The sequence below is a fragment of the Marmota marmota genome, unplaced genomic scaffold (genome assembly GCF_001458135.2).
Source record: "Marmota marmota marmota unplaced genomic scaffold, marMar, whole genome shotgun sequence".
Lineage (NCBI taxonomy): Eukaryota > Metazoa > Chordata > Mammalia > Rodentia > Sciuridae > Marmota > Marmota marmota.
In genome coordinates this window covers 9,211,555-9,237,319 of record NW_026000240.1, presented here as the reverse complement: position 1 = coordinate 9,237,319, position 25,765 = coordinate 9,211,555, and the positions used below count along the sequence as shown (strand labels likewise).

Sequence of the window (25,765 nt, the reverse complement as noted above, 5' to 3'; positions counted from 1 at the left end):
GGAGGCCTCCCCAGGCTCCCTGCTGGGCAGGGATCGGCTTCCTGCTGGCTTTGCCCACAGTGAATGGCTACTCAGCCCTGCACTCTGGAGTCCACCTGGCCTGGTCTAGTCCTGCCGCAGCCTAACACGGCCTCCCATGAGCAACCTGCCCACAGCCGGACCTGGATGAAGTAAGTGGCCAGCCTCAAAGGGAATATCACCACGGGGCAGGGGCGAGGGGCAGGGGCCAGACGCAGGCCAGCTCAGACTCAGGTCCAGTTCATCAGCCCCTTTCGTCCACCATTCCATGTAGAGTTCTCAAGCCAGAAGAGGCAAGTACTTTATTTGAAGCCAACCTGACAGATGCAAATCATTCCAGGTGACAGATTAAACACAGTAATTCAAGCCACAGGGACCAAAGATAGCGATCTCTTCAAAGGCACATTAAAGGGTTTGTGATAATTACACATGGCACCCTGGGTGTGAGTCAGGATTAGAATGGCTTTGTGCGCAGAGATGGACCAGTAGGACCTGGTGAAGATTTCACTGCAGTCCTTGTTGTAGGCTCAGGCTATGTGGAAAAGGCATGGGATTCAAGAGAAATCCCTAGAGCTAGGTTTCAGTGACAACCCTCTCGTCTTTAGTAATAATGAGTTACTGTGCTATCAAGGTCTTCGACAGCCTTCATGAGCATCTCCTTGAAGAAATGGCTATGTCTGAGATTATAGTGACAGAGAACAATGAGGTCACAACACAAATGCTAGGCACTGGAGGGGACACTGTCCCCAGTTCACACCAATGCCAAGTAAAGAAGGGAGGAGAGAAAGAAGTTGAGGCCATGGAGGAGCCTCCCGGAGACCAAGCAGCCCAAGGACAGCTGCCCAAGGACTTACAGACACAGGTGAGGGGCAGAAACAAAGAGCTCACTTCAGGACTGAGAAGCCCACCTGTCCCCTCAGCCAATTCCAATTCTATGGGAGATGTGAGAAACACCTCTCCCCCCTGGCACCTCTGTCTATTGAAGACTATGTTTTGAGAAGTCAGTGAGGTTATGAGATTTATCATCCAAATATCTAGGTTCAAAGTAGGTCATTTAATAGACACTGAACCCAAGAAAAGTTGAATGAGCCACCCAGTATTTAAAAAAAAAATAGAATTTTGTTCTAGGACTTGTCAGTTAGTAATCTAAGAACCAGGCTTAAAGACTTAAAAGGCTTATAGACATCCCCTTCCCATGTCAAATTCTAAATCCTGATGTGGACAGCTTGACATGTCTAAGGACCCAGAGTCTTGAAGCCCCTCCTGCTACACAACCCCCTGGATGGACTTGGCAGACACAGATTTCAAAAGCCAAGAGGAGCCAAGCACAGTGGACCACACAGGTAATTCCAGTGACTCAGGAGACTAAGGCAGGATTCAAAGTTCAAGGTCAGACTCAGCAATTTAGTGAGGTCCTAAGCAACTTAGTGAGCCCCTGTCTCTAAATAAAAAGGGCCGGGATGTAGTTTGGGGGTGCCCACTGCAGAGCTCCCCCTGGGTTTAATCTTCAGTACCACAAAAAGGAAAAAAAATTTTAAAAGTTCAGAAGGATTAATGGGAAAGTAAAAATAAAAAAGTAGAGGAATTAACCTAAAGAATTAAAGAGTCTATACAGCATCAAACCAAATGTAACATGTGATGACTGAATTGCACTTCAAAAAAAAAAAAAAAAAAGGCTAAAAGATAACATTAAAAATTGTCAAAATTTTCACATGGGAGTATGTCTTTATTCATTATCTCAACATTATTATCTGGACTTATAATACTATTATGATAAAGTAAGAAAATACATATTGCTTTTTTGGAAACACATGCTAAAGGTAAGTTTGATCCATTGCACCTTAAAACACATTTCCCCAAAAAAATGTATGTATGAGTGTGGGTGGGGTGAGGACTGTGTGAAAAACGGCAGCAACTGGTAAATCTGACTGAACCACTCCTTCACCTGATGTGTGGGTTTAACAGCTTTAAAAATAATTCCAAGAGGAAATAATACCACTCTTAGTTGAAACAAAAAGGAATTTTTTTTAAAAAATCTAAGCATTATGGTGGCAGAAATGCACACATAGACACAAAGGATGTCTTGTATTCAAAATAAATTTGAGATTTGAATGGGCTAAATAGCATTACTAAAACGCCACCCTGCATTTACCAAGATCTTCCAACGAAGCAGCAAAGCAGTTATTACTATAAAATCTCCCAGGGCTTTTATGAAATGTGAGACTTGCTATAAAAATCAACAGAAATAAAAACTCCACTGGTTTACCTTTCGATGATGTGAACACTTACAAAGTTATGGGCTGGTTGCTGGCCACTGTTCTCAAGGCCTGCACTTCTTTTGTGACTAAACATGAAGGATTTCCCTTTTCGAATGTCAGGTAAGACCAGCTGCAACTCGCCCTGGCTTGAGACTGGCATAAGGCACCACAGGGAGACTGCTGCACTAAGGCTGACTTGGGTGAACTTGGACATTACCAGACTTGGTGTGCACCGACAGCCGGAGGTGGACACAGCTACTGTCCCCAGACAGGGCTCGCCTGGCTACTGGCTAGTGAGGAGGGGAGGCCTGCTCTGCCCCAGGCCTATCCCAGGGAAGGACACAGCCCTGCCCTCCTGAGCAGCCACCACACACAGCCAGGAGCCTGGACACACACCCAAGGACCTAGACAGACACCCAAGGACCTGGAGAGGCCTTCAGGGTGAGAAGGGCCCATCCCAACCCTCTTGCACTTCACCTTTTTTAAAACGCCACTTAAATCCAGGTGATAAAATATTGAGTTACCAAAACATTTTCCTTTCAAATTTATAATTAAGGAAAAAAATCAAAACCATCAGTAGGTGTGTGGGGGGGGCATTTTCCTTAAAGTTTAAAAAAAAAAAAAAAAAGATCACTGACCCAAGTGAGAAAGTCAACCCAGGTATTAAAACTTGAAGTTCATAACAGAGCAGAACTGGCTATATTCATGTAAGGGAAGCCTGTCGAATAACATCTTGGGAAGGTCCCTACTATGCCATCTCTCCTGGGAATGTGACTGGCAGTCCTAAGAACATGTAGACTTTTGCTCAGCATGCTTGGAAAGGTTGCAGGGATGTCTCCCTTTGAATCGATGCTCTTAAGACTTGGCAGTTGTTCTGCCAGCAAGCTACTGAACAATGAGCAGCAGATCATTCATTCTCTTTTTTTTTTAGTTTTAGTTGGACACAATATCTTTATTTATTTTTATGTGGTGCTGAGGGTCGAACCCAGTGCCTCACACGTGCAAGGCAGGAGCTCTACCAATGAGCTACAGCACAGCCCAGATCATTCATTCTTTATGCACCATGATAAAAAGAAAAAGTTCAATCCAAAAGAAGGTCTGCAGGGCATGACCCTGCTGCTCAAAGGCATGGACAGGCTGCACACGCTCCAGGCAAAACACAAAGCTGTGCAGACAGCCTCAGCCCCAGCAAAAAACTGCAGGTTACCCCAGGACATGCACACAAGATTAGGCCAACTTCCATTCGGAGGCCTTCGCTAGGTCATGACACACAAACCCCACCCCACTCAGAATGGAAAAATACTAACCTTGTAGTTTTCTGCATTTGTGTGTTTAGGAAAAGGCAACTGAAGGAATATAATTTTGATACCCCAATACTGGCAACTGGACATATTTGCTTTTCTGTACACAGAAGGAGAACCAACTATTTTTTTTATTTATTATAATAAATATATATTTATTATTTCCGTAAGTCATAAGCACACACTAATACGTATTACAGATGTACTGGCATGAAAAATGTTTTCACCTGACATTTGATTTTAATTTATCTTCATTTATAACAAATAGTCATAAGTATTGATTCCATTTGGTTAAATTAACTTATTTAAAATGTTGCATTCAAACAAATACCAGAACTTGAGATCTTTTTGAAAGTTCTAAAATTAATTAAATTTTTTAAAAGTATATTATATAAATTTATCACTGTGATGTGCTCTTCAGAAAGAATTAAACAAATTATTTTTTCATTTTGAAGAATAACATTCATGGGATTCAGTGAACCAGTCTCTAGGTTACCTTTATTTTAGAATACTTTGGATAGTTATATTGGTATATGTGTGAAAATATTCTACAAATTTCCTCAGATTCAAGAATACCATTACTGGATTCCAAAAGTTATTAACTGCTACTTACTATAAATGCGTTTCAATTTTACTCTCTAAATAATGTGTGTAATAATATTTTAAAGAATTTCTCTCATGAAATATATTTTTTGTTCCTTTTTAAATCCAGAATTAACCCAGCAAGGAGGCTACAAATACGATTTTCTGAAAGAACGAAAGAAAGAAAGAAAGAAAGAAAGAGAGAGAGAGAAAACAAGACAGAACAAATCCGCCCGACCTGAAGACGGGGCTGGCGAGCAGGCCGAGCCGGAGCGCTGCCACCCACCCCTTAAGCCCACTCCTGATGCTCAGGTTGCAGCCTCTGCTGCTCAGGTGAGTCACCGTCTGATTGCTGCAGGTTCAGGAAGCTCTCCACCATCTACAAACCTCACCTACTCCTCAAGGTGAGTCACGCACATTATCGAGAGCAGGTCTCTCCAGTTGTTCCTGGGCAGGCGAGTTTCAAAGGGTGCCGCTGAGGGCGGCCTCAGAGGGGCAGGGAGCACCCAACCCTCCCTGGCAGGGGAGAAGATGCTTGCCTGCTGCAGCCCACCAGAAAGCCCACCTCGCTGCCAGCCTTAATCCCACCTGACTCCTCATCAGGGGAGGGGAGCTCCCCACAGCTGGAAGGCACTGGACAGGTGAATGGACAGCCACCCCACATTGAAAGGTAAGAAAGCCTCTCAATTATCTTAAAAACCGCGGTGGATGGGACGCAGTGCTGATGAAGACTGTAATTATACTTCTCCTTCAATCTGGGGTTTGAGGGAAAAGCAGAAATCAGATGCGGGTTGTACCAGATACTGGCCCCTGGGGGGGCGCGCGCCCTGGAGGGACCCCTGCTTCAGCCTCCCGTCCCCCAGGCAGAGCCCAGCCGCCTGCTACCCCTCCTGGGCGCTCCTCTTGGTTGCACATCCATCCAGTGGATCGCTTTCCACCCTGGCTTCATTAGAAGAGCAAAATCCAAGGCCACTCATAATTGATCCCCAGGACCCCAACTTAGGTCTGCCTCCTAATCTTTTATCCATATTTCTTTAAAAGAGATCAAAGGAAGAAAAAAGGATTCTTTTTTGTCCCAGTTGCTTCATTTCAATAGAAAGAATCTCAGTCTTTCACTGTGCCACAAAGAACAGGGCAGACTTCATTCTGATGCCTTGAGACAGCGTGTCTGAACAGGCAGGAAGGCCGGGAAGCCGCCGCACCTGGCCACAGGCACCGGCTCAGCCATGCTCCCCTCTGACTGTTGGGCAACTTGGCACCCAGGGAGGAGAGGAAAGGCAAGAGAGCTTTCACTCTTCTAAATTAGAATAAAGACTTTAACCCATGAAGTCCCAGGTTTCCAGGTCTGCAAAGAGTAACTGTTTCAAAGCCACCGAAAGTGGTATATTTGCTGTTTGAGTTTTTATACATGTTCGCCATCAGGGCTCATGGGACAAAGTGGGTTAAATGATGGATGCACTTAGGGTAGAGAGAACTTCTATTTTTTAGGCTAAGCTTTATCTACAAACAGTTTCACATCATGTTCTCAAGTTGAATCTGTTGTCATGTTAGGTATAATAACATTTATAATAATGGTTTTCTTTCATAATTCTAATTTGAGACTTCAATTTGTAACCAATATGAACAACGAAAAATTATTATATGTTGGGGGTTAGCCAGACACCCTGCTGAAAGTACACGATTATTTCTGCCGATTCAAAGTGAACTGTCTCCATGAAGCTAGGCAAGGAAACGGCATGTTCTGAGTCCCCTACTCAGGTCATTGTTCCTACACCTCTCTAAAGACTGCTGCGGCAGGAATGCATGGGAAGGAAGAGGAGAAGATCTAGCTAACTTCTCAATTCTCTATTTTTTAAAGAGACAGTCTAGAAGCCAGGAACAGTAGTGCACGCCTGTAATCCCAGCGGCTCTGGAGGGTTGCAAGTTCAAGGAAGGCACCAGAAAGTTAGTGGGGCCCTAAGCAGCTTAGCGATCCTGTCTCAAAAACTAAAAAGGACTGGGGATGTGGCTCAGTGGTAAAGCACTGCTGGGTTTAATCAAGAGTTTAAAAAAATAAAGGATGTAGCCAAGAAAAGAAAGTATTTAGTCAGAGGACCCTGAGGGGGATGTTTGAACCTGAGATGGTCCTCGCAGAGACACCAGGAGGGAGAGGGAAGTGCGGTAGATCTATGCTCTCCCTTGGGCTGTGTGCGGCAGCTGGCCAGCTCAGCTTCCTCGCTTGATATCTTAGTGTGTCGTTCTCTGTGAGAACACTCCTTTCAAGCTAGCTCTCAGGGGATGCCACAGACATTTAAGGTACAAAAGATCACAGTGCAATTGTGTTTGCTATGCTTCCAAACTGAGAAAAGCTACAAAAGTCCGTGAAAGTCCCACAAAGCCCAACAGAAGGTGCATGGCGAAGGCCGCAAAGAAGCAGAGGTCTGAGCCAAGTGGCTCCGAGTCCCCGGGGAAGGCTCTCTGCACAGCACGAGGCAGCAGTCGGTTTAGGGAATGGAAAGCCCAGGGCTCAGCAGAAAAGCTGGGGTCACCAGTCACCAGTGTGACCTGGGGAAGGCTCCCAGTTCCCAAAGGTCTCTGCCCCTGCTCCCAGGCACAGTGAGGAGATTTGATTGGGTGCTTGTTGGAGGCCCCTTGCAGGGGAAGAATCCAAGACCAGAGAGGCTGAGTTTGAGGAACTCCCTGCAGCTGGCTGGGGCAGAGCTGGGGGGCCTCTGGTTTGGCCCTCCCCAGTTTCCTCTCAGGCAGTGCTGGGTACTTGGGGTGAGCCTTGGGTTCTCTGATAATCAAGCTCAGCACCTCAGCTCTCCTCCTGGGAAAGGGGATCCATAGGGGCAAAGGGCCTCCCCTGTGTCAGGCCAGGCTCCCATCTGACCTGGCAATGATCCCCACACCTGCGACCCTGTCCATGCAAACACAGGCGGAAGAGTGCACGCCCCTCCACTCTGCACCCAGTGAGCATCACTGGCCTCATTAGCATCCTTCCAGGCCCCAGATAAGGGAATGTCCACTAGCCTGCACTTGGAGGCACACCAGGCTTCACCTGGTACGAGGCACCAAAGCCAGTGTTTCCCAACCACGAGTCTTCGATTCTACTCCTCCGTCATTCCAAAAAACGTTCATCATTTTGCAAGGAGAGGGTAACTCCTTCAACAACGCTTTCTGTTTTGTGATGTTGGGGATGGAACTCAGGGCCTTGTGCATGTTAGGTAAACACTGCCACTGAGCCACATCCCAGCCCTGCTTCTGTCAGGGCTCACACAGGTCTATATGCCACTCACTGTCCTTCCTGCGGTGGGATAATAATTAGCACACACTGCTGGATTGATATGCGCCATGACTCCTGAATATCTTAGCAGATGTTATTTAGGGGGGGAAATACGCGATTTTAAGATGCTCACTCCAGCACCCCAATTGACAGCCCAGCAAACTGAGGGCTGAGTAGCCGGCCAGCAAGAAGCACAGCTGGAGCGGGAGCACACTGCCTGCTGGCTACCCTTCTCCTACTGCTTCCTGGGTTCAGAGCAAACTCGTTATTTGCTATCAGTTATCTCTTTTGTGGCAGCTGAATAGGTAAAAATATATCCATTTACTGTACACTTGCCATACCGTTTGACTATGGGGAATAGCTGATGCTGCCAGGTATGCTTACACAACTTGGGAGGCTGAAGCAGGAGGAGCACACTGGAGGCCAGCCTCAGCTATTCCACCTGACTTGCGCTCAAGTCCAGGCCTGGTCCTCACTGGCTGTGGCCACAGGACAAGCTCTGATGCTGCACCCACAGGCAGCACACATCTGCTGGGAGGCGTTCCCAAGCCTCAGCCTTCATTTGAAAGAACAAGAGAAACATTCTTACTTCCACTCAAGAGCAGCATATGGACACTGAGTTCTTATTAAATGCCAGGTCTGAATAAAAGGGCCATGCTAGGGCAGGACCCCGTTAGGTCCACGAGGACTGCCTTCCAGAAGGGGAAACTAGGGCATAGAGGGTGGGCAACTCACCCAAGTAAAGAGATCTGACAGTTGAATCCAATGTCCTTTTTAATAAGTCAAAATGCATGTGACTTAGAATAGCCCTAGGTGCACAGGGACATCAGCCAGGCCCACCGAACCCTGTAGTACTGTTGTCCCTGCCACCTCCTGAGAGAGGGGCCTGTACCTTGGCACTGCCAGGGGAGGGCTGTGCAGCCTGAAGGGGCTTGCAGGCTGGAGAGGCCACTGGCTTTCAGCCCCAGAGCACCTCTCCAGAGGACACAGAGCAAGTGAGGCCTGGCTGGTGAGGTCCAGGAGGCCAGAGCATGTTCACGGCTAAATACAAGAAGATTCCAGCTGCCCTCAAAGCACAGCCAGTGTTAACAGGCAGCAGAAACAAAGAACCCAAGGTCCCCACACCATAGGAGCTCACGACATAGCTGAAGAAAGAAAAATATTCATAGAAAATGAGGTCTGGGTGCACAGACGCCGGAGTTCAGCTGCATGGTGCTTAGGCTGAGAACTGAGAGGCCAGAGCCAGGAGGCCAATGAGTGGAGGCCAGCTGCCTCTGGACCACAGGCACTGAGGGCAGGTCACACTGCTGGGTGTACAACCTGCCAGTGCACGCCTGCCCCTCCTCACACCTGCCAGACTCAAAGACCATAAATAAGAATAAAAATGAACCATTTTAAACAAACTGACTAAGAGGATACTGGGAAACCCACAACACTGTCGCTGGATGTGTTTGCTGAAGCCACATCACACCTGGGCAGACTGTCGCAGCTCGGGCTTGCAAGGAGACGTTGACTTGCACTGGGAGGCCACAGTCCACTCATCCCTGGTCTTGAGAACAGTGTTCCTACAGGCATGCTAGCAAGCTTTCCTGACTTCAAAATGCTTGGTTAAAACAAACACTAAAATAAGGGGAGCTGTGATTCTTCACCCTAATTGTAATCTTAGAATCTGGCAAGTATAAGGAGGACGAGTTTGGACAGGAAGGCCACCCATCCCAAACAGTGTAGCAAATGAATGAATCAGAGGGACAGCGGATGCCACCAAGGGGCTAGGCAGCTTCCACTTAGTAGTGCCTGTGGTGTCGACAGTGCATCCAGAAGATCCCTCTACACCTCGGTGCCAGCATGTGCCTGTTAATCATCAACATCACCTTCTCCATTCTGCCTAAATCAATCATTCAGATTCCATGCTGTAAACGATAAAATATACACAGAAAATGAAAAAACCGCCCACTCTGTGCTCCACACCAGCAGCATAATATCTCAAACACGACCCCTGTCCTTCATCCTGAGACCCAGTCCTGTACGAGGCATGCTGGGACAGCACGGTCTTTGCTCATGTTCAGTCGAGACCACAGGTAACCTAACAGGTACCCATCAGCCAGCCAGTTCAGAGGCCAGCTGGAATGCTCCAGGCTATAGAGCACCCTACAGCCCAGATAGCACGAGGGGGCCAGGCACACACGGGTCCCTGAGGTGTTTTCATCACACTGCTGCGTCTTCATAGTTCCTCTGGGAAGAGTGTTCAGGCCCTTCTCCCCAGCAGGCTGGGTCTAATTATAAGAACTCCCGAGCACTAGACCTAGCAGAAGAGCCAACTGAAAACATCCATTATGACTTATGGTATAAAAACATTTTCCTGTGGTCCAATCTGATCATCAGCACCAAGAACAAAGATGCTTTGTAGCTTCTGAAAGCACACAGATTCCAAGTCAATCGTGGTGGCATGAAGTGCTCCGTCACTTTGGAAGGCAGAACAAGATGTTCATGGAAAAGACACTGGCAGGTGGCTTCCAAGGTGGGACTGGGTCAGAGTGGGGACCTCCTCGCATGAGAACTTAACACAGGTCAAGTAGGTTTGGAGCGTAGATCCTGCCTGCCAGGTGCTCTGTCAAACGCTGGGGTCAGAAAGACGCAGGGATGCTTGGGCAGGCAAGAGAAGAACAAAAATGCCAAGTGACAGCTAGGGGGGGGGCCATCAAGCAGGAGGACAGGAAGCTGAGATGAGGGCTCGGCTGGTCACACTGAGGGGTGAGGAGCCTGCCTCCTGCACCAGCACAGGAGGGGTCTGCAGGACAACAGGCCAGCGGGGCTGGGAACCTCGGGGTGGAGGGTAGACAGGATTAGGGAGGGAGCCTGGTCACCTACAGGGCCTTGAGCTGGGCCCTGGACAAGACCAGAAGACAAGACCAGAGACAAAGGAGGACATCAAGCAAGGAGATGTGGCCAGCAGAGGAAATCACACGTGAGAAATGTGAGGTGACATGGACACTCAGGTCCCCATCTCTCCACGTGAGGAAGCTACCAACTTTATATAGCCGCTCCAAAGAGTCATTTTCATTCAAATAATTCCACTCATTAGAGGAAGATTCTTTTTTTTAAAGATGATTGATATCAGAAGTATACACTTACACAGGAATACTTTGAAAATAACTCTCGTGCGTAAGTCCTTTCTAAGTACATTAAACGTCAGGTCAGAGACTTTTACCTTGGATGTGGGGGTGGGGTACTTGCTTTCACTGGAGGAGAGAAAAGGGAACAATGAGGGTTTGATGCTGATGAAAACCGAAACATCCAGTGGTGTTGTGAAGACAAAGGGTATAAACTCAGTGGCCCCAGTCTCTTTAGGGACTGCTTTTACTCCCTAACCTGAAGAGCATTAAGCTTTGATTAAACTGCCACTCACTTAGGAGAGCTACCTGACAGCCGTCCTGCTGGGAGAGGCCTGGAGGACACCTTTCCCAGACAGCCATCGGAGGACCCGATCAGAACGCAAAGGTGACAACCAACCACACAGACAAAGCTCTACTCCCCAGCACAATGCTCCGGCCACAGGGTAGCCCTGCCCTGAAGAATGGCTACACAAGCTTAGAGAGAGCCTCTTCTCCTCTGCACAGCTGGCAGATGGTGACCACTCCTGGGCCCTGGTCAGCCCCGCCTGTACTCATCTAAAGCCACTCCACTGGCTGGTTATGCAGACTGCAGCCCCAAAGGCCCAGTGCAACTGCCTCAGCGTCCATGATCCAGGATTTATCTGAGTACCTTACACTAGGCTGGAACAGAAAATTCAAATGTGTATTTCAAATGAAAAAAACCCGCAAAATTTGATGAAGACTTTCATTATTAAGCAGAAAAAGTATGTTTCCCTGGAATTTACCCTTTTATATACCATGGTGTTGACCACAGCTCACCAGATTCTCATGGCACCTTTAGGAGAGAGCACAGGTGATTATTAGTCTCCTCTTTTCATAGATGAGAAGGCTCAAGCTCTGAGAAACAAAATGATATGTCCAAGGTCAATGAGTCAAAACCTTGACACCTGCCAATCGGATCCAGGCTCAGGAGGCCCCCTGGGGCTGCCAGCCAAGCACACTGCCAGCCTGGGGCCGGGAGACTGGACTCACTGCCTACCCTGCCCCTCATTATCTGCATCATGCAGGGAAACTTGCTGAATTTTTTTTTTTTTTAAACCAGGGATAGAACCTAAGAGTGCCACATCCCCAGCCCTCCCCCCACTTTTAAAATTTTATTTAGAGACAGGGTCTCACTAAGTTGCTAAGGTTGGCTTTGAACTTGCGACCCTCCTGCCTCAGCCTCCAGAGCTGCTGGGGTTATAGGCCTGCCCCATACAGCAAAGTCTTGTTGAGGTTTCTCTCCTGTGCTAAAGGAATAACCAGGAGGAGGACTGAGGTTAGAACAATTCCATATAAACCCTGACCTCGAGGAACTTACAGTCAAGTTTGTACCTACTTGTCCCATAAAAATACACACACACACACACACACACACACACACACACACACACCCGGTGCAAGGTGCCCTGAAAAAATACGTGAAGTCTCAATGTGAACACAAATCATGCCTAAAGCAGTCTACAGACACCAACACAGCTATGGCAGAGACTCTGAGGGCGGCAGCTGAAAATGTGAATGAAGTGCTGCTGTGCTTTACATTCCAAGGCCCCAGGAGACCTCCTCCACACATTAATGCATTAATGAGATGCTTGTTGAATACAGTGACCTAATTCCATTACAAAAGAGGTACCTACCAGTGAGGCAACCCTCCTCCGCGGGGGGCTTTCAGCAGAGCTGTCCTCTCAGATTGTTGGAGAGCAGGTGCTCACAGGCTCAAACACAGACACAGGCACAGGTTTAAACTGGGAAAGAGTCTTGGGTTATCCGTGACCACAGGATGCGAGAGGCAGAAACTCTGAGGTCTTCTGTGAAGGTCTCTGTCACTAAAAACTGGGCTACCTCAGGACTCCCACAGGACCTGCGGGGGCAGGGCTGCTTCTCAACAAGAAAGTGGGGACATGACCACCAGGACTGAGGGACATCCTCACAGCTAAGATGTGAGCTTGCAGAGGGCCAGCAGGGAGGCCAAGAGGGCCTATGAGGCAGTCATTTAAGAACCACCACCACCACCAAATAAGAAGTCCAGAAAATCACTGAGGGCAACCGTGTTCAGGGACCATTTATCTTTCAGCTCTTGACCAGAGGGCAGTAATGAGACTCATGGAGCCCAGGGAGAGTCTGGTTCGCTGTGGCCCGGCAGGGCCCTTCTGCCCGCTCTTCCTGACTACGAGGGTTTCCCCAGCATGTACAAGTGACCCCCCCTTCCCTGCTGGGGTCCAGCCCAGGACTGCAGGCCTGAGTGCTCCGGGCAGCCGCTTCCTTCTGAGCCCTGGATGTTGCGGCTCCCTGCTCTTCCTGCCTCCCTTGCTCTTTCCAGGGGGCAGGGGTTCCATCAGCCTCACTCTACCACCAATGAGACCTGAAGACCTGGAGTCTCCACATTTCCAACAGTCAATGAGGCTAATGGGGTTTTCACTTGAGGGCCCAGCAGACCACTGGGAACAAAGCAAAACTCAACGATGACAATTACCGAGTCCTTGGATAGGAACAAAACAGGAACTCCTGGAACTATTTTTTCCAGGTTACTAAGAGGTACCAGGAGAACCATTTTTAAAAGCACACTAAGTGATGGTCACTAACAAAAGGGAAATCAGAAAAGGGGTTTGTAGGGCTGGAGGGAGCCGGGAAGAGAGGACAAAATCCAAGCAAAGTGTGCCAGAAGCCATCTGGGTTCACTGTGACCTCACAGGATCAAATGGTGACTGGACCAAGGGTCACAAAGTCAAGTGACCATAGGACCTGGCAGGCAAGATCCTGAGGGGAGGACATCAGCAGGGGCACTTTGAGCATGTAAGGGCTCATTCCCCAGGGACAGGGCAGCTAAAACTGCTGGACAGTCCCTGCTTGGTACCAACAGGTCTTTCCAACGTTCAGGATAGGACCCGGATGTGGATTCTTATGTGAAGTTTCGTGATGTTTTAAGGCAAATAAAACTAGAGATCTAGTTTGGAAGCTGAACAGTCCTTCACAAGTTTGGCAGGGAAAACGGAGCCCTCCCTCTTCCCGATCTCCCAAATAAGCCCCCAGAAGCCTTCTTTTACTCCCCAGCAGTGTAACAGAAGTAGCTGCAGCTTCAGTTCCGATCAGATTCAATGTGAACCCCAACTCTACCCCATCACTCACTGTGTGAGTCAGGACAAGTTAATTAAACTGTCTGAACCTCATTATCCTCCTACCTGTGGGAGAAAAAAGAATTTCTAGGTCGCAGAGTTGCAGGGAGGGATGCTTGAGAAATCAAATCATGTGCGGACTTCAGAGTCCAAGACAAAGAAAACACTGGTACCTGGGAGCACTGTTCCCACAACCATAACCAAGGCAGGAGCAAGGAAGACAGCCTCAGGAGGCCACTGAGGGTGGCTGGAGGCAAACAGGAGGCCCCTGAGGAGCGATAGCATCTCAGCCTCAGGAAGGACTGGGAACCTGGGCCTGCCACAAACACCACATTCTCCAATGGTTTCATCAGCTTTGAGCTGGAGAGCTGGAGGTGGCAGGGCAGGATTCCGGCCCAGGAGCAGCCCTGGAACCAAGCCCTGATTCCTCTGCAGCAAGCCGCCTCTTGCAACACCCTGCAAGTGCTGGACACGCAGAGAATGCAAAGCCTCCTGGGGCACACCGCTCAGGGATCCCAGGCTGAGCGCAAGGGGTGGAGACAAGATGGAGCAGGCTGAGCACAAGTGCCAGTCACAGGACTCCTGGAGGGCAGCTGAGGCCACAGAGCACACAGCAGCATCAGCAAGAACAGGTGCAGGAGGACACAGGGCAGCCACGCAGCAGGCACCTTACCTATCAATCACAGCACACAGCAGGAGGTTGGTGCACCTGGGCTGGCTGCTCCTGCAACCACACCCCCACCTCCCAATATGGACAAATCCTCACACTCACATCATCTGTCATGTGGAGGGTGAGGAAACTGGGAGGCTCCTGGAGTCTAGGAGTCAGCCAAAGACTAGCTTCGGGCCTCCACCATAGCACCTAGGGGGCAGGGCAGGGGCTTCCATTCCCCTTGAGCTGGGAAACTCATTTTAAAATGCTGAGCACTAAATGATGAGCTTTGCAAACTCTGGCATCAGTTCTGTGTCCACGTCCACCTTACTCCCTCTGTCCTTCCTATAACAGACTTGTTTTTTGTTGTTGTTGTTGTTGTTGTTGTTTTTAAAGTGAGAGTTGTCTGAAATTGCTGCCCCACTTCCTCCTCTCAAAAGTATTACTAAGCCTCTGTCACCTGCCCTGAGCAGGCCCAGCACAGCACATGCAGCACGGGCCACACCATCACCTGCCCCTGAGGCCTGCACAATGGCCCGGTGCTGCACTGAGTCCCTGGACGTCCCCACAGGATGAACTGCCCAGCAACTCTTTCTGGGCAATCCTCAGGGCTCTCTGGCTGCTACACCACATGCACTGCTCCCTGGGACTGCAGCCTGGCCACTAGCTCCACCATGGACTTCACCCTGGAGGTTCACATTAGATCCCGCAGCTGCTCCCAGCACCTGCTTTCTGCTGGTGGAACATCTGCTGAAGCAGCAGAAGAGACAAGACAGGAAACCAGCAGCCACACCGAAGCACCACATCACTCACCAAGCCCGGAGAGTCTCCCTGATCCCAGGAAACTCCAAAACCACTCCCGAAATAATTAGAATCCCAAGTCTTCCATAGGATTTCACCAGGAATTCAGAAAATGGGAACGTAGGTCCTGAACAAGCACAAATCACCAGACACATCTAGTGCCTCTGGATTAAAGTCCCAATTCCAAAAGAAGGAACCTGTAACCTAGTCACACTCTTCACAAGCAGTGAGTGGCCCTTGCCCGGCTCAGGAGGGGGGCTCTGCTGTGGCCCCTTTACTTGGCCGCCTGCCTCTAAAGAGGAAGTCGTCCTGTGCACCCTCTCCTTGGTCTTAGGAACTCATGCTTGTGGCACAGTGAGACATCTGCCTGGCTTTGTTCCCTTTCTGTGCACGCTTTTCCCCTTTTTCAACTTGAGATATAACTTCTGTGGTTTGGATTCATGTTACGCGGATGAGTCAGTGGTTTTCACAAATGGGAGAGGCTGGCGTAGCCGGGCCTAACGCACTCTCCTCTCCCCAGTAAGCTCCCTGGCGCCCCGCCCCACAGCCAGGAACACTCTCTGCTTCCTGCCTTCCTAGACTTGCATTTTCTGGACATTTCACCTAAACAGCCTGTGGCCTTTCATGTCTGGCTTCTCTTCCTTGCCAACTGTGTCTGAGATCCAGCCCCATGTTGGCTGGACTTCACCTCCTCCCATTGCTGAGTAGCACCCCATCCCCCCGTGACAGTGCCACACTCCATCTACCACCGCAGTCCCCAAATTCTGCCATGATCTACTATGAACCTCCATGTGTGAGTGTCCACGCGGCACCTCTTTTCTTCCCTTGGTGAGTGTACACCTAGGGGTAGGACCACTGGCTTATCTGAAAAACTGAGGCTGAACTTTTCCAGAAACTGCCCAGGTGGTTCCAAAATTCTCATCAGCACCATGCAGGGACCCTGTTTCTCCACATTCTCAGAAACACTTGCCACCATCTTTTATTTATAGGCATCGCTGAAGATGTGAAGTGGTGACAGCTGTGGTCTTGCTTGGGTTTCTCTGCGGATGAATGAGGTTCAGGGTTCCTAATGGTCTCTCAGTGAAATGACCAGACAATCTGTTGACCAACTGGGTCATTTTCTTTTTAATAAGAACCCTCTCTGATATTCTGAATGTGAATCCCCTACCAGAAAAGTGGGATGCAAGCCCCTCACCCAGGTTCTGTCTGGGCCCTCAGCCAGCTCTGTGCTCTCACCACCTCTACCAGCTTCTGCTGGGGAAGCCCCAGAGGACAGCAGGGACAGGACAGCCGCACAGGTTGGGACAGAGAGGCCTAAGGTGACAGGTGTGCTGCTCAGGTCACTTTCCTCAGTCACTCTCCCAGGGAAATGATCATGCGTAAACTGAAAGCGTGGTTTCGCCTCCCTGTGATCTGGTAAAAACTAACACAAGGCCGCACCGAACAGGGGGGACACGGAGAGCCTCATTATTGCCTCTGCTGCAGTGACCAAGACCATGCCTCCACACACCCACCGTTTGCCACACCCTGTGCCTATTCAAGGGGCCTAAACCCTCAGAATAGCTAATCGGGGTGTTCCTGAAATTTCTAAAAGCGTTTCTTTTCGGTCTACTACTAAGTTCATATCGAATTGCAGGTGACATTAGCAAATGGAAGTGAGAATACGATGACAGGATGCAGGCCTCTCAACTCTTGACTTACTTGTTTTTTCCTCCCAGGGGCCCTTCCCTTCTACCTTGGCAAACCTGCCGACAGGAGCCAGTGGGCCTGCTGCACCTGAGGAGTGCAGCCACTCGGGTCTCGGCAGCTGTGTGGTGTAAGAGCGAGAGCAGTTAGGGACACCCAAGTCCCGCATGGCACCCTCGGAGCAGGCAGCTCAGTGGGCTGCACACCACCCAGAGCACCTCCCTGGATGTCCTCTCTGGCCAGTGCTGGGAAGAAGGGCAGGGCAAGGTGTTCCACAGCTCTCAAAACCACACACACATACGATCTTGGCTTATCGTCACCAAAACGTGGCCAAGCATCTAAATACATCTAAATGCTGTATTTAGCCAGAGTGAGACACTCAAACCTAGTCAGTGGCCCCAGTTCTGAGGACCATCTTTAAGTCCGTGGAGACTCTGACAGATGTTACAGTCCAGTGCAGAAGGGTCTTGTTGCCTGCAGGTGTCACACAGCTAGTGAGTAAACAGGCAGAACCAGAACCCAGAGAGCAGGAGGTGGCGGCGCAGGGTACACCCAAGCCCACAAAGCCAGCGCAGGCCTTTCCCCAGTGTGGGAACAATCCCACTTGGACACGCGTCCCAACACAGGTGCGCTTGTTTATACCTGCTCAGGTCAATACAAACCCAGCACCACCACCAAGGACAAAATAGAGGAGACAGGGGTCGCAGAGAGACAGACAGGGAAGACTTCTGAGGGGACACTGAGAACCAGCCTCTGTGACGCGCCCTCCTTCCACCCCGCAGGAGAGTTACTGCCTCTCCTCTCTCAGAAGGGGACACTGGGTCACAGAGCTGTTGACCAACTTCCCAGAGGTACACAGAGGGTTCCAGGGGGAGAGCAGGCACAGGAACAGCCTGCACTTCATAGCAGGTGCATAATGGCACAACAAGAGACCACTTGTGTGGTACGGCTGTCCACGTCCAGAACATGTGCTTTCTGAATCTTGGTGGCTGATGACTTTGTTACTGAAAAGTTAATATGTGTTATATTCAAAATCCTGCTGGTACAGATCTATGATCCCAGCTACTCACGAGGCTGAGACAGGAGGATCACAAGTGCGAGGTCAGCCTCAGCAATGTGGCAAGACCCTGTCTCAAAATAAAAAAATTAAAAGGGCAGGGGATGTAGCTCAGTGGTAGAGCACCCCTGAGTCCCAAACCAAAGAAAATCCTTCCCAACTGTTTTATTGTTTGTTAGGTTTTTTTGTAATTTTTGCCATTTTTCTTTTTTCTAGAAATCAAACCAGGAACCGCCGATGCTGATCCGACGCCTCGGCCGTCCCCCGGAGCGTCCTGACATGCATTTTTGCTCACAAAGCATAACTGAAGAATGGGGCTCAACTTGACACTTGCCAGACTACCAAGTAAGCTGTCGTGGGAAAGAGGTGGGGGTGCTCCATCAGTGACTTCTCTGCACTGTGTGCCATTTGGGGTCCCTCATGGTTACAGGACCACTCACCAACCAGCAGCTAGCCTTGCTTCTCAGTAAGTAAGAAGCGGCAGCCAAGAAGGATGGTGTCTCCAGGGTGACACCCTCGGGATCACTGCTTTAGACTGGGCTTCACCTAGACGCTGCCTCTGAGGGGACAAAACCAACCCCCTGGAGAAAGCCTGCAAAACCAAGCAAATGAAAGCAAAGCACAGCTGACTGTCCACATGGGTAGTCTAGACCAGGGTCGCTGAAGCCCCCCAGGGGACACAAGGCAACCTTGACCCCTCTGCTGTGCCACATTTGAGAGCTCCTACAAGAGCCACTGGGGCAAGCAGTGCAGACCCGTAATCTGCATGACTTCATGCCCACATGGCAGGGAGAGCAATGACATAGGTTGGCACTTTCATATTTTTTGCCAGAGAGTGACACACCCCAGTTAGCAACAATGTTTCCCCACAATCAGAGGTGCCAGAACTCTCCACCAGTCCCTATCACTCCCAGTGTGGCACTGTCAACAAGACAAACTGAATTTGGTACCTTACAGGATGCACACACACCTCCTATGGACCAGATGCTATGCTCAGAATGACATGTGTCCCACTTGGACATGCGTTTAACCCTCAGGAGCCAGCAGGACAGCTCTTACCCACTCAGTTCCATTAAGTGTTATCATTTGGGACGTTCTCCAAATCTGTGATAGCCAATAAACAGCCACATGGGGATTGAGTAAGGAATGCACACACTTGAAAGAGGTAATGCAGAGGAGAAGCGGAATTTGTTCCTGTGCTCAGCTGGACTTTAATTTTAAGTGACGTGTGGTTAGCTCTGGATCTGCCCACACAGCCCACAAAGTCCTCCAATGCACACATGCGTGCACAGAGGACCGATGCCCATTCCGCTACAAGCAGCCAGACCCCCACCTGTCACACACCTCTGTCACATGCACACACGCACACGTGCATGACTCTCTGCCACCTGTGAGTCATACACAGGTAACTTCTTATGGAACCAGGGTTCTCATATGCCCATCCGTTTGCTGGGGAAGGTGTGGGCAGGTCCAGCAGTCTTGCTCTTTGCTCCCCACGTAGTCTTCATCACACCTGCACTAAACAGGCAGGCACCCCACCCTGAAATCAACAAATATAGAGACCAGCAGCCCTTACGTGGCAAAAGCAGCTTCGAACTTCCCTCAGGTGACACCCCAGGCTGTTCTGCTTGGCCGGGTCTTTCTCAGCACGTGATAGAACGGCCTGGTGAAGGAAGCCGTAGGGTTCCCATGATCGTGCCCCTGAGCGGGGACACTGGCAGAGAGATGCTCCTGAGCACACGCAAGTTCTAAAAAGTGCAGGGCAGTGGTAGAGGAAGGGCTGAGCAGGCAGCAGGAGGTGCCTGACACAGACCAACCCTGAAAGCTGGCTAAACTCTCCATGCTATCCAGAGACTGTCAGAGCCACAGGCGTGGGCTTCACCTGCTCCTAGGCAGCCGTGTTTGGCCCTCCACTACCTGGCTAGCTCACAAACAACCCTGCACAGGTTTTAACAAGTAATCTGCTTAAGCTGTGCTGTCAGTGTGGAATGGGGGATGAAGTAAATCCAGGTCCAGGTCTCACCAGCCGAGTTTAACAAGATCTATGTTCCAGTGTTCGTCCCCATGTACACAAAGGAAGCCACTATTGTGGAGGTAACAAAATCTCCAGGCTGGACACCAGACTGAATCGAAGCCACAGAACGGCTCCACTCCACTGTGGAGTGGAGCCCTATCCTGCTGGGCAGTGGAACCCTGTCCTGCTGGGCAGTCTCCATGTACAGAACGGAGTACACACACAGACGTCTCTTGGCACTCTGATTTAAGGCTCTGTCTTTAATAACATCCGTAATTGCTAGGTAGATGATGGTCTAATAGGAGTGCTGGTTCATATAATTAAACTCTAAGATATTATAATGACATAGTGAACAGACTCACAATCCCCAAGGGATGTCGGGAGGAGGGTGGGTTTTCCATTCCACTGTGGATTTGCGCACAGAGCCGGGGGCAACAGCAAGAGCTGAAACACCCCACAACCAGTCTGCTGGAGCCCCAGAGCCCCCACTGGCCTTTCAAAAGCTCTGGAACTCAGTGAAGAAGCAACTGTCCCAAGGCACAGCACTGGGCCTGCTCCAGTTCAAGCTGGATCCCTAGGTTGGATCCTTGACCCCTCTGCCTCCCTAAGGGTTCCGCTCTGGGAAAGATGAAAGTGACTGCTAGTCATTTAATTGGGTAAATCAATTCAAGCAGATATCTAATCCTGGTTAAAAGTACACTTCTGAGAACCTTCTAATGGCTTTGATGCTAATTTGGGTCTTCTGGTGCAGAATCAACCTAGACCACAACACTTTATTAAATAAAATAGGCTTGAATGATACTGTTCAAGACAATATTTGAAACTGGCAGCAGTAATTCGGGTGGCAGCTGAATCAGGCATTTAAACGTGTAAAGCTTAATAATACTGTGGGTCTCATAACAGGCTAGTTCAGGGACAAATTAGTAGCCTGTACAAGAGTATTTAGGCCAGGAAAACCAGGTTTTAAAACGCAGCAAGGATAAAGGGAGAAGAATTAGAATGAGGACCAAGCTGATCAGGAAGAACCTGCACTGAAATTCCAGGCAGCAATTTGAGAACCTGTTTTTGGATTATAATCACCAAAACAATCTTTCCTAGTTCACTTCTTCAAAGAAGGAAAACAAAATACATCCTACAGTGACTACCATCTAGAGAAGTGCAGGTAAAATCACACCAAAACCTAAATAAGACCGTTCTAAAACACAAATGCAACTATAATAAATATTATTAATTAGCAGGAAGTAAAAATTCGAAAGTGATCTTCTTCTTAAAAAGTGAATTTGTAAATTGTGTCAGTCAGGGCTCTCTAAAAGGGCAGATGGCAAATTGAGACCAAATGGCCAAGAGCTTCACTGGGGGAAGTGGCTTCTAAGGAAATTGGGTAGAGGCCAGAGAGAGAAGTGGCCCTCAGACAGCTGTGAGGAGAGAGGGGCAGGCTGAGGAGTCAGAGCCAGAGCACAGCCCAGGGGGAGGCTCCCAGGAGACTGCTCAGGGACCTCTAGCCACTGGCAGGAAGCACAGCAGGCTGGTCTGAGCATCCTGCCCCGTGCAGTGACAGGGGAACAGTCCTGGGGAGCAAGCGTGTCCCTGCAGGAAGGTGGCGGGGGGATATAGAGCACAAAGCCGCTGCCGTCCCTCCACACTTCCCACACACGGGATCAGGGGTCATTTTCATGGCTGGCACATAAAGGCTTGTAAACCATTTCCATGACCATGTGATGGATGGTATGAGAGAATTCTTCAGTCACATGAGCCAAAAATTCAAGAAAGCTAAAATTTTTAAAAACTCATGCAATAAGCATGAGAGGTATAATCTAGCCTTGTAAATAAGACGACTGTAGCAGGCGGCAATTACTTTAACAAGCTGCGTTCCTTGGTCGTAAACTTAAATACTAACAAGCAGAAAACAAAATCAGCGCTTTTCCACTGGACCACACAACAGTGTTTGACTGTGGATCTTCTCAGCCATGCAAACACATTTTACGAAACATACACTAGACGGAGTATGACAGTTAGGGATGACTGTAATCCAAGCCCGGGTTATCTTAGGGATTTCACACCTACCTATAACTTAATTACTTCTACAATAATGAAAATGGACCTAGAAGAATGAGCAAGTCGGTTTACTTCTACCCTAGACTTTGCTGTACTTTAGAAGACAAATTTTCTTTTTATTTTAAAAAAATTTAATATTTATTTTTAAAGAATCACAAGTATTATAAGGAATTCACAGGCAAAAATTCAAAATAACTCCTTCCCCACTCCTGAGGACCACGCAGCTTAAACCAGGTATGCAGGGGGTTGGGGACCTGCAGAGTGCGGCAAAGACCAGGGAGAAATCACCATCCCACTGGATGTTACTTTCTTGTTATAGAAAATTTCAATTTTCTTCCTTCTGTTTGTGATGCTGACAAACACTGAATTAAAAGTCAGGGTAATCTACAGTGATAATGCCCATTTTCAAAAGGCCAAATCACTGAGAATCAGGAGCATGACTTTTCACTCAGGACCAGGTGTCGGGGAGGGGAGGCCACCCACTCTCTAGCCTCTCAAAGCATTAACAAAGTGCTAAATTGGTTCCTAAATTCCCGAGGTCACCCTGAATCCCACTCCCAACACCGCAGCACATCCACAGCTCGGGGGCCCTGGCAGGTGAACATGCCACTCACTGATGTCCCCTGCTTCATTTCTCCTGCAGATGACGGGGCTCACGGCCAAGGGAGTCTCACCTCAAGTAACTCCAGTGCTGGGTTCCGAGCGAATGCCACCCTGCACAATGAGTTTGACACTATCATCCTGCCTGTGCTCTACCTGGTCCTGTTCGTGGCCAGCATCCTGCTGAACGGGCTGGCCGTGTGGATCTTCTTCCACATCAGGAATAAAACCAGCTTCATATTTTACCTCAAGAACATAGTGGTGGCTGACCTTGTCATGACGCTGACATTTCCCTTTCGGATTGTGCACGATGCAGGCTTTGGCCCCTGGTACTTCAAGTTCATCCTCTGCAGATACACGTCGGTTCTGTTTTACGCAAACATGTACACGTGCATCGTGTTCCTCGGGCTGATCAGCATCGACCGCTACCTGAAGGTGGTGAAGCCCTTTGGGGACTCGCGCATGTACAGCGTGACCTTCACGAAGGTGCTGTCTGGCTGCGTGTGGGCGGTCACCGTTCTGTTGTCCTTGCCAAACATCATCCTCACCAATGTCCAGCCCACCCAGGAGAACATCCACGACTGCATGAGGCTCAAAAACCCGCTAGGCATCCAGTGGCATCGGGCTGTCGTCTATGTCCACAGCTGCCTGTTCGTGGTAGTGCTGGTGATTCTGATCGGCTGCTACATTGCCATTTCCAGGTACATCCACAAATCCAGCCGGCAGTTCATCAGCCAGTCTAGCCGGAAGCGCAAGCACAACCAGAGCATCCGGGTGGTCGTGGCCGTGTTCTTCACCTGCTTCCTGCCCTACCACTTGTGCAGGATCCCCTTCACCTTCAGCCACCTGGACAGGCTCCTGGATGAGTCAGCACACAAGATCCTGTACTACTGCGAGGAAATGACGCTTTTCTTGTCTGCATGCAACGTTTGCCTGGATCCAATAATTTACTTTTTCATGTGCAGGTCATTTTCAAGAAGGTTGTTCAAGAAATCCAATATCAGAACCAGAAGTGAGAGCATCAGGTCACTGCAGAGTGTCAGAAGGTCGGAAGTCCGCATATATTATGACTATACTGATGTGTGAGGCTGGGGCGGGGGCGGCCCTGTGGGGGTCCTTGTACAGAGTGTAAATAAATGTCACTTTCCATTACTGTGGCTGGAGCCCATCAAAACATGAATTTAGAAAAGAACCACAGGAACGTGAAAGTGGGCGTAATTTGGAACTGAGAAAAGCAGTCAGGCACAGCGAAAAGTGAGGTGGCGGGGGCACCGCAGTTTCCCCCAGAACACGCTGCGGCCCCCAGGTCACTTCTGCAGAGAACACAAGTATAAAGAGAAATCTCTTTAGCCTTGAGGGTTAAGATTTGGGGAAGACTGCCAGGTGTGGTGGTGCACACCTGTAATGCAGCAGCTCAGGAGGCTTAGGCAGGAGGATCGGAAGTTCAAAGCCAGCCTCAGCAACTCAGCGAGGCGCTAAGCAATGTACCGAGACCCTGTCTCTAAATATTTATTTATTTATTTATTTATTTTTAGCGTTGGGGATGCAGCTCAGTGGTACAGCACCCCCTGAGTTCAATCCCCAATACAAAAACAAAGATTTGGGAAAGACAAGGCTGTTTTCAAACAGCCCACTATTTATAAGTGAGTCAATATTGATTACTAGGCCTTCCAAGACCTCTGGCCAATGTCCCCTGGCTGTGCTTAACAAGGTCTTATGCACATAAGAAAAATTGTGTGGTGGGAGGAGCGGAAAGAAGTTCAGCTGTAAAAGCAACATATTGAAAACGGCAAGTTCAAAAAACTGATTTTAAATATGATTTTAAATGAATATTAAGAAAAGACTACATTGGATATAGTCCTCTGAAGTGACGTTTCCCATTATCATACTACCTTTTCGATGAGTTTAAGTCCTCACATACTAAAGGCAGAGAAGAAAACACAGAGGCTTAGCTAATAAGTACATTTCATTCATCAAACAGTCACTTAACAATCTTTTTACTTTAGGAAGACTGTTAGTAAAATGTTCTTCCCTATAATTATTCCCAACCTCTAATAGGAATACTGGTGTAAAACTATAGCTTAGATGAAAGGCAGAGCTCACTGTCAAGTCAAAATGTACAGAAGTGGCCTCTTAAATCTCAGAATGTTTCCTTTCTTCAATGTACACCTCAGGGGTTCCTGCGTTAGCAGCACCGCCAGCTGTGAGAGCCAGGAGGAATGCCAGGTTTGTTCCCTGACCTAGGAGGGAGAGGGGAAGCACGGATGGAGGACCAGGGGCAGGGGGGAAGTCTGCTGCCTAATAGAGCGCGCTGCAGTTGCAAGGAGAGGGGACACACGTGCACAGTACGCACATACTTCACCCCACACCCGTGAGCTGTCTGAGGAATTCTAAGTCAGAAGCTGAAAGTGAACAAAACTTAGGGTGCAAGAGTAACTTATGCAGGGTGACCTCCCCCTACCCTCAGGAACCCCAGACTACCCACAAGCGAGGTCATCTGGCAGAGGAGTTGGTGGGAAAGGAATTAAAACAATTATCTGACATCTTCTATCAAAACATCCATCCCTCCACCAACATGTCCACTCCACACCTGCAGGGGGCATTAGAATACGTAACTGCACACACCGCACCTGGTCATTCACTGGCCACCCTGGTTGCTCTGTGCCCCTAGCTGAATTAGGAAAGATGTGCTATAGATGAGCCAATGAGGTGCTGGTAGGAAAGGCTAAGGTCTCTTCCTTCCTCCCCAGGACACTGGGAAGAATCACACCCACCCTGTGCAAGGAGGCTCAGCGTCCCATCGAGGACAATAACCTCCTGCCACGGGACCACCCTCTCTACTGCATTTCCTCCACCTACAACCCACTTCACAGGGATGGATGCTGTTGAATACGCAGCTCCATCCAGACTCGGGGGTTTACTCCAGACCTGGCCCCATCCTCTGCTCCAGGCCTCCATTTTAGGAGGTCTTTAGGGTATTTCAAAACCCTTTGAATGTTTCTAAAATTAGAAACTTACACAAAGATGTGCCCTAAGTTATGGGCTCATCTAACAGGATGGTGGTTTTGTTTCTCTGAAATGGCATTTAATAATCAATGGGACCTCTTAAAACAGTGACTTAGAAAAAGTAGAAAGAGAGCATTATTATCCCCATTCTTAAAAAGTCATGTGACAAAAGCCATCAAAATCATAGGCTTGTATTCCCACAAATCATTTATCCAGGCAAACAAAG

General features: G+C 49.0%; 2 protein-coding genes across 14 annotated transcripts in view; one reads left to right on the top strand and one right to left on the bottom strand.

Moving 5' to 3' along the window:
• Med12l (mediator complex subunit 12L) overlaps positions 1 to 25,765 on the bottom strand; it is a 260,868-nt gene that overhangs the window by 89,319 nt on the left and 145,784 nt on the right. The gene's annotated exons all lie outside the window — the stretch shown is intronic.
• Positions 4,406 to 23,619, top strand: Gpr87 (G protein-coupled receptor 87). The gene is made up of 3 exons (XM_015486906.2): positions 4,406 to 4,829; positions 18,081 to 18,209; positions 22,577 to 23,619. The coding sequence occupies exons 2-3, from the start codon at positions 18,176 to 18,178 to the stop codon at positions 23,617 to 23,619; spliced, it is 1,077 nt and encodes a 358-aa protein (XP_015342392.1). The 5' UTR covers positions 4,406 to 4,829; positions 18,081 to 18,175.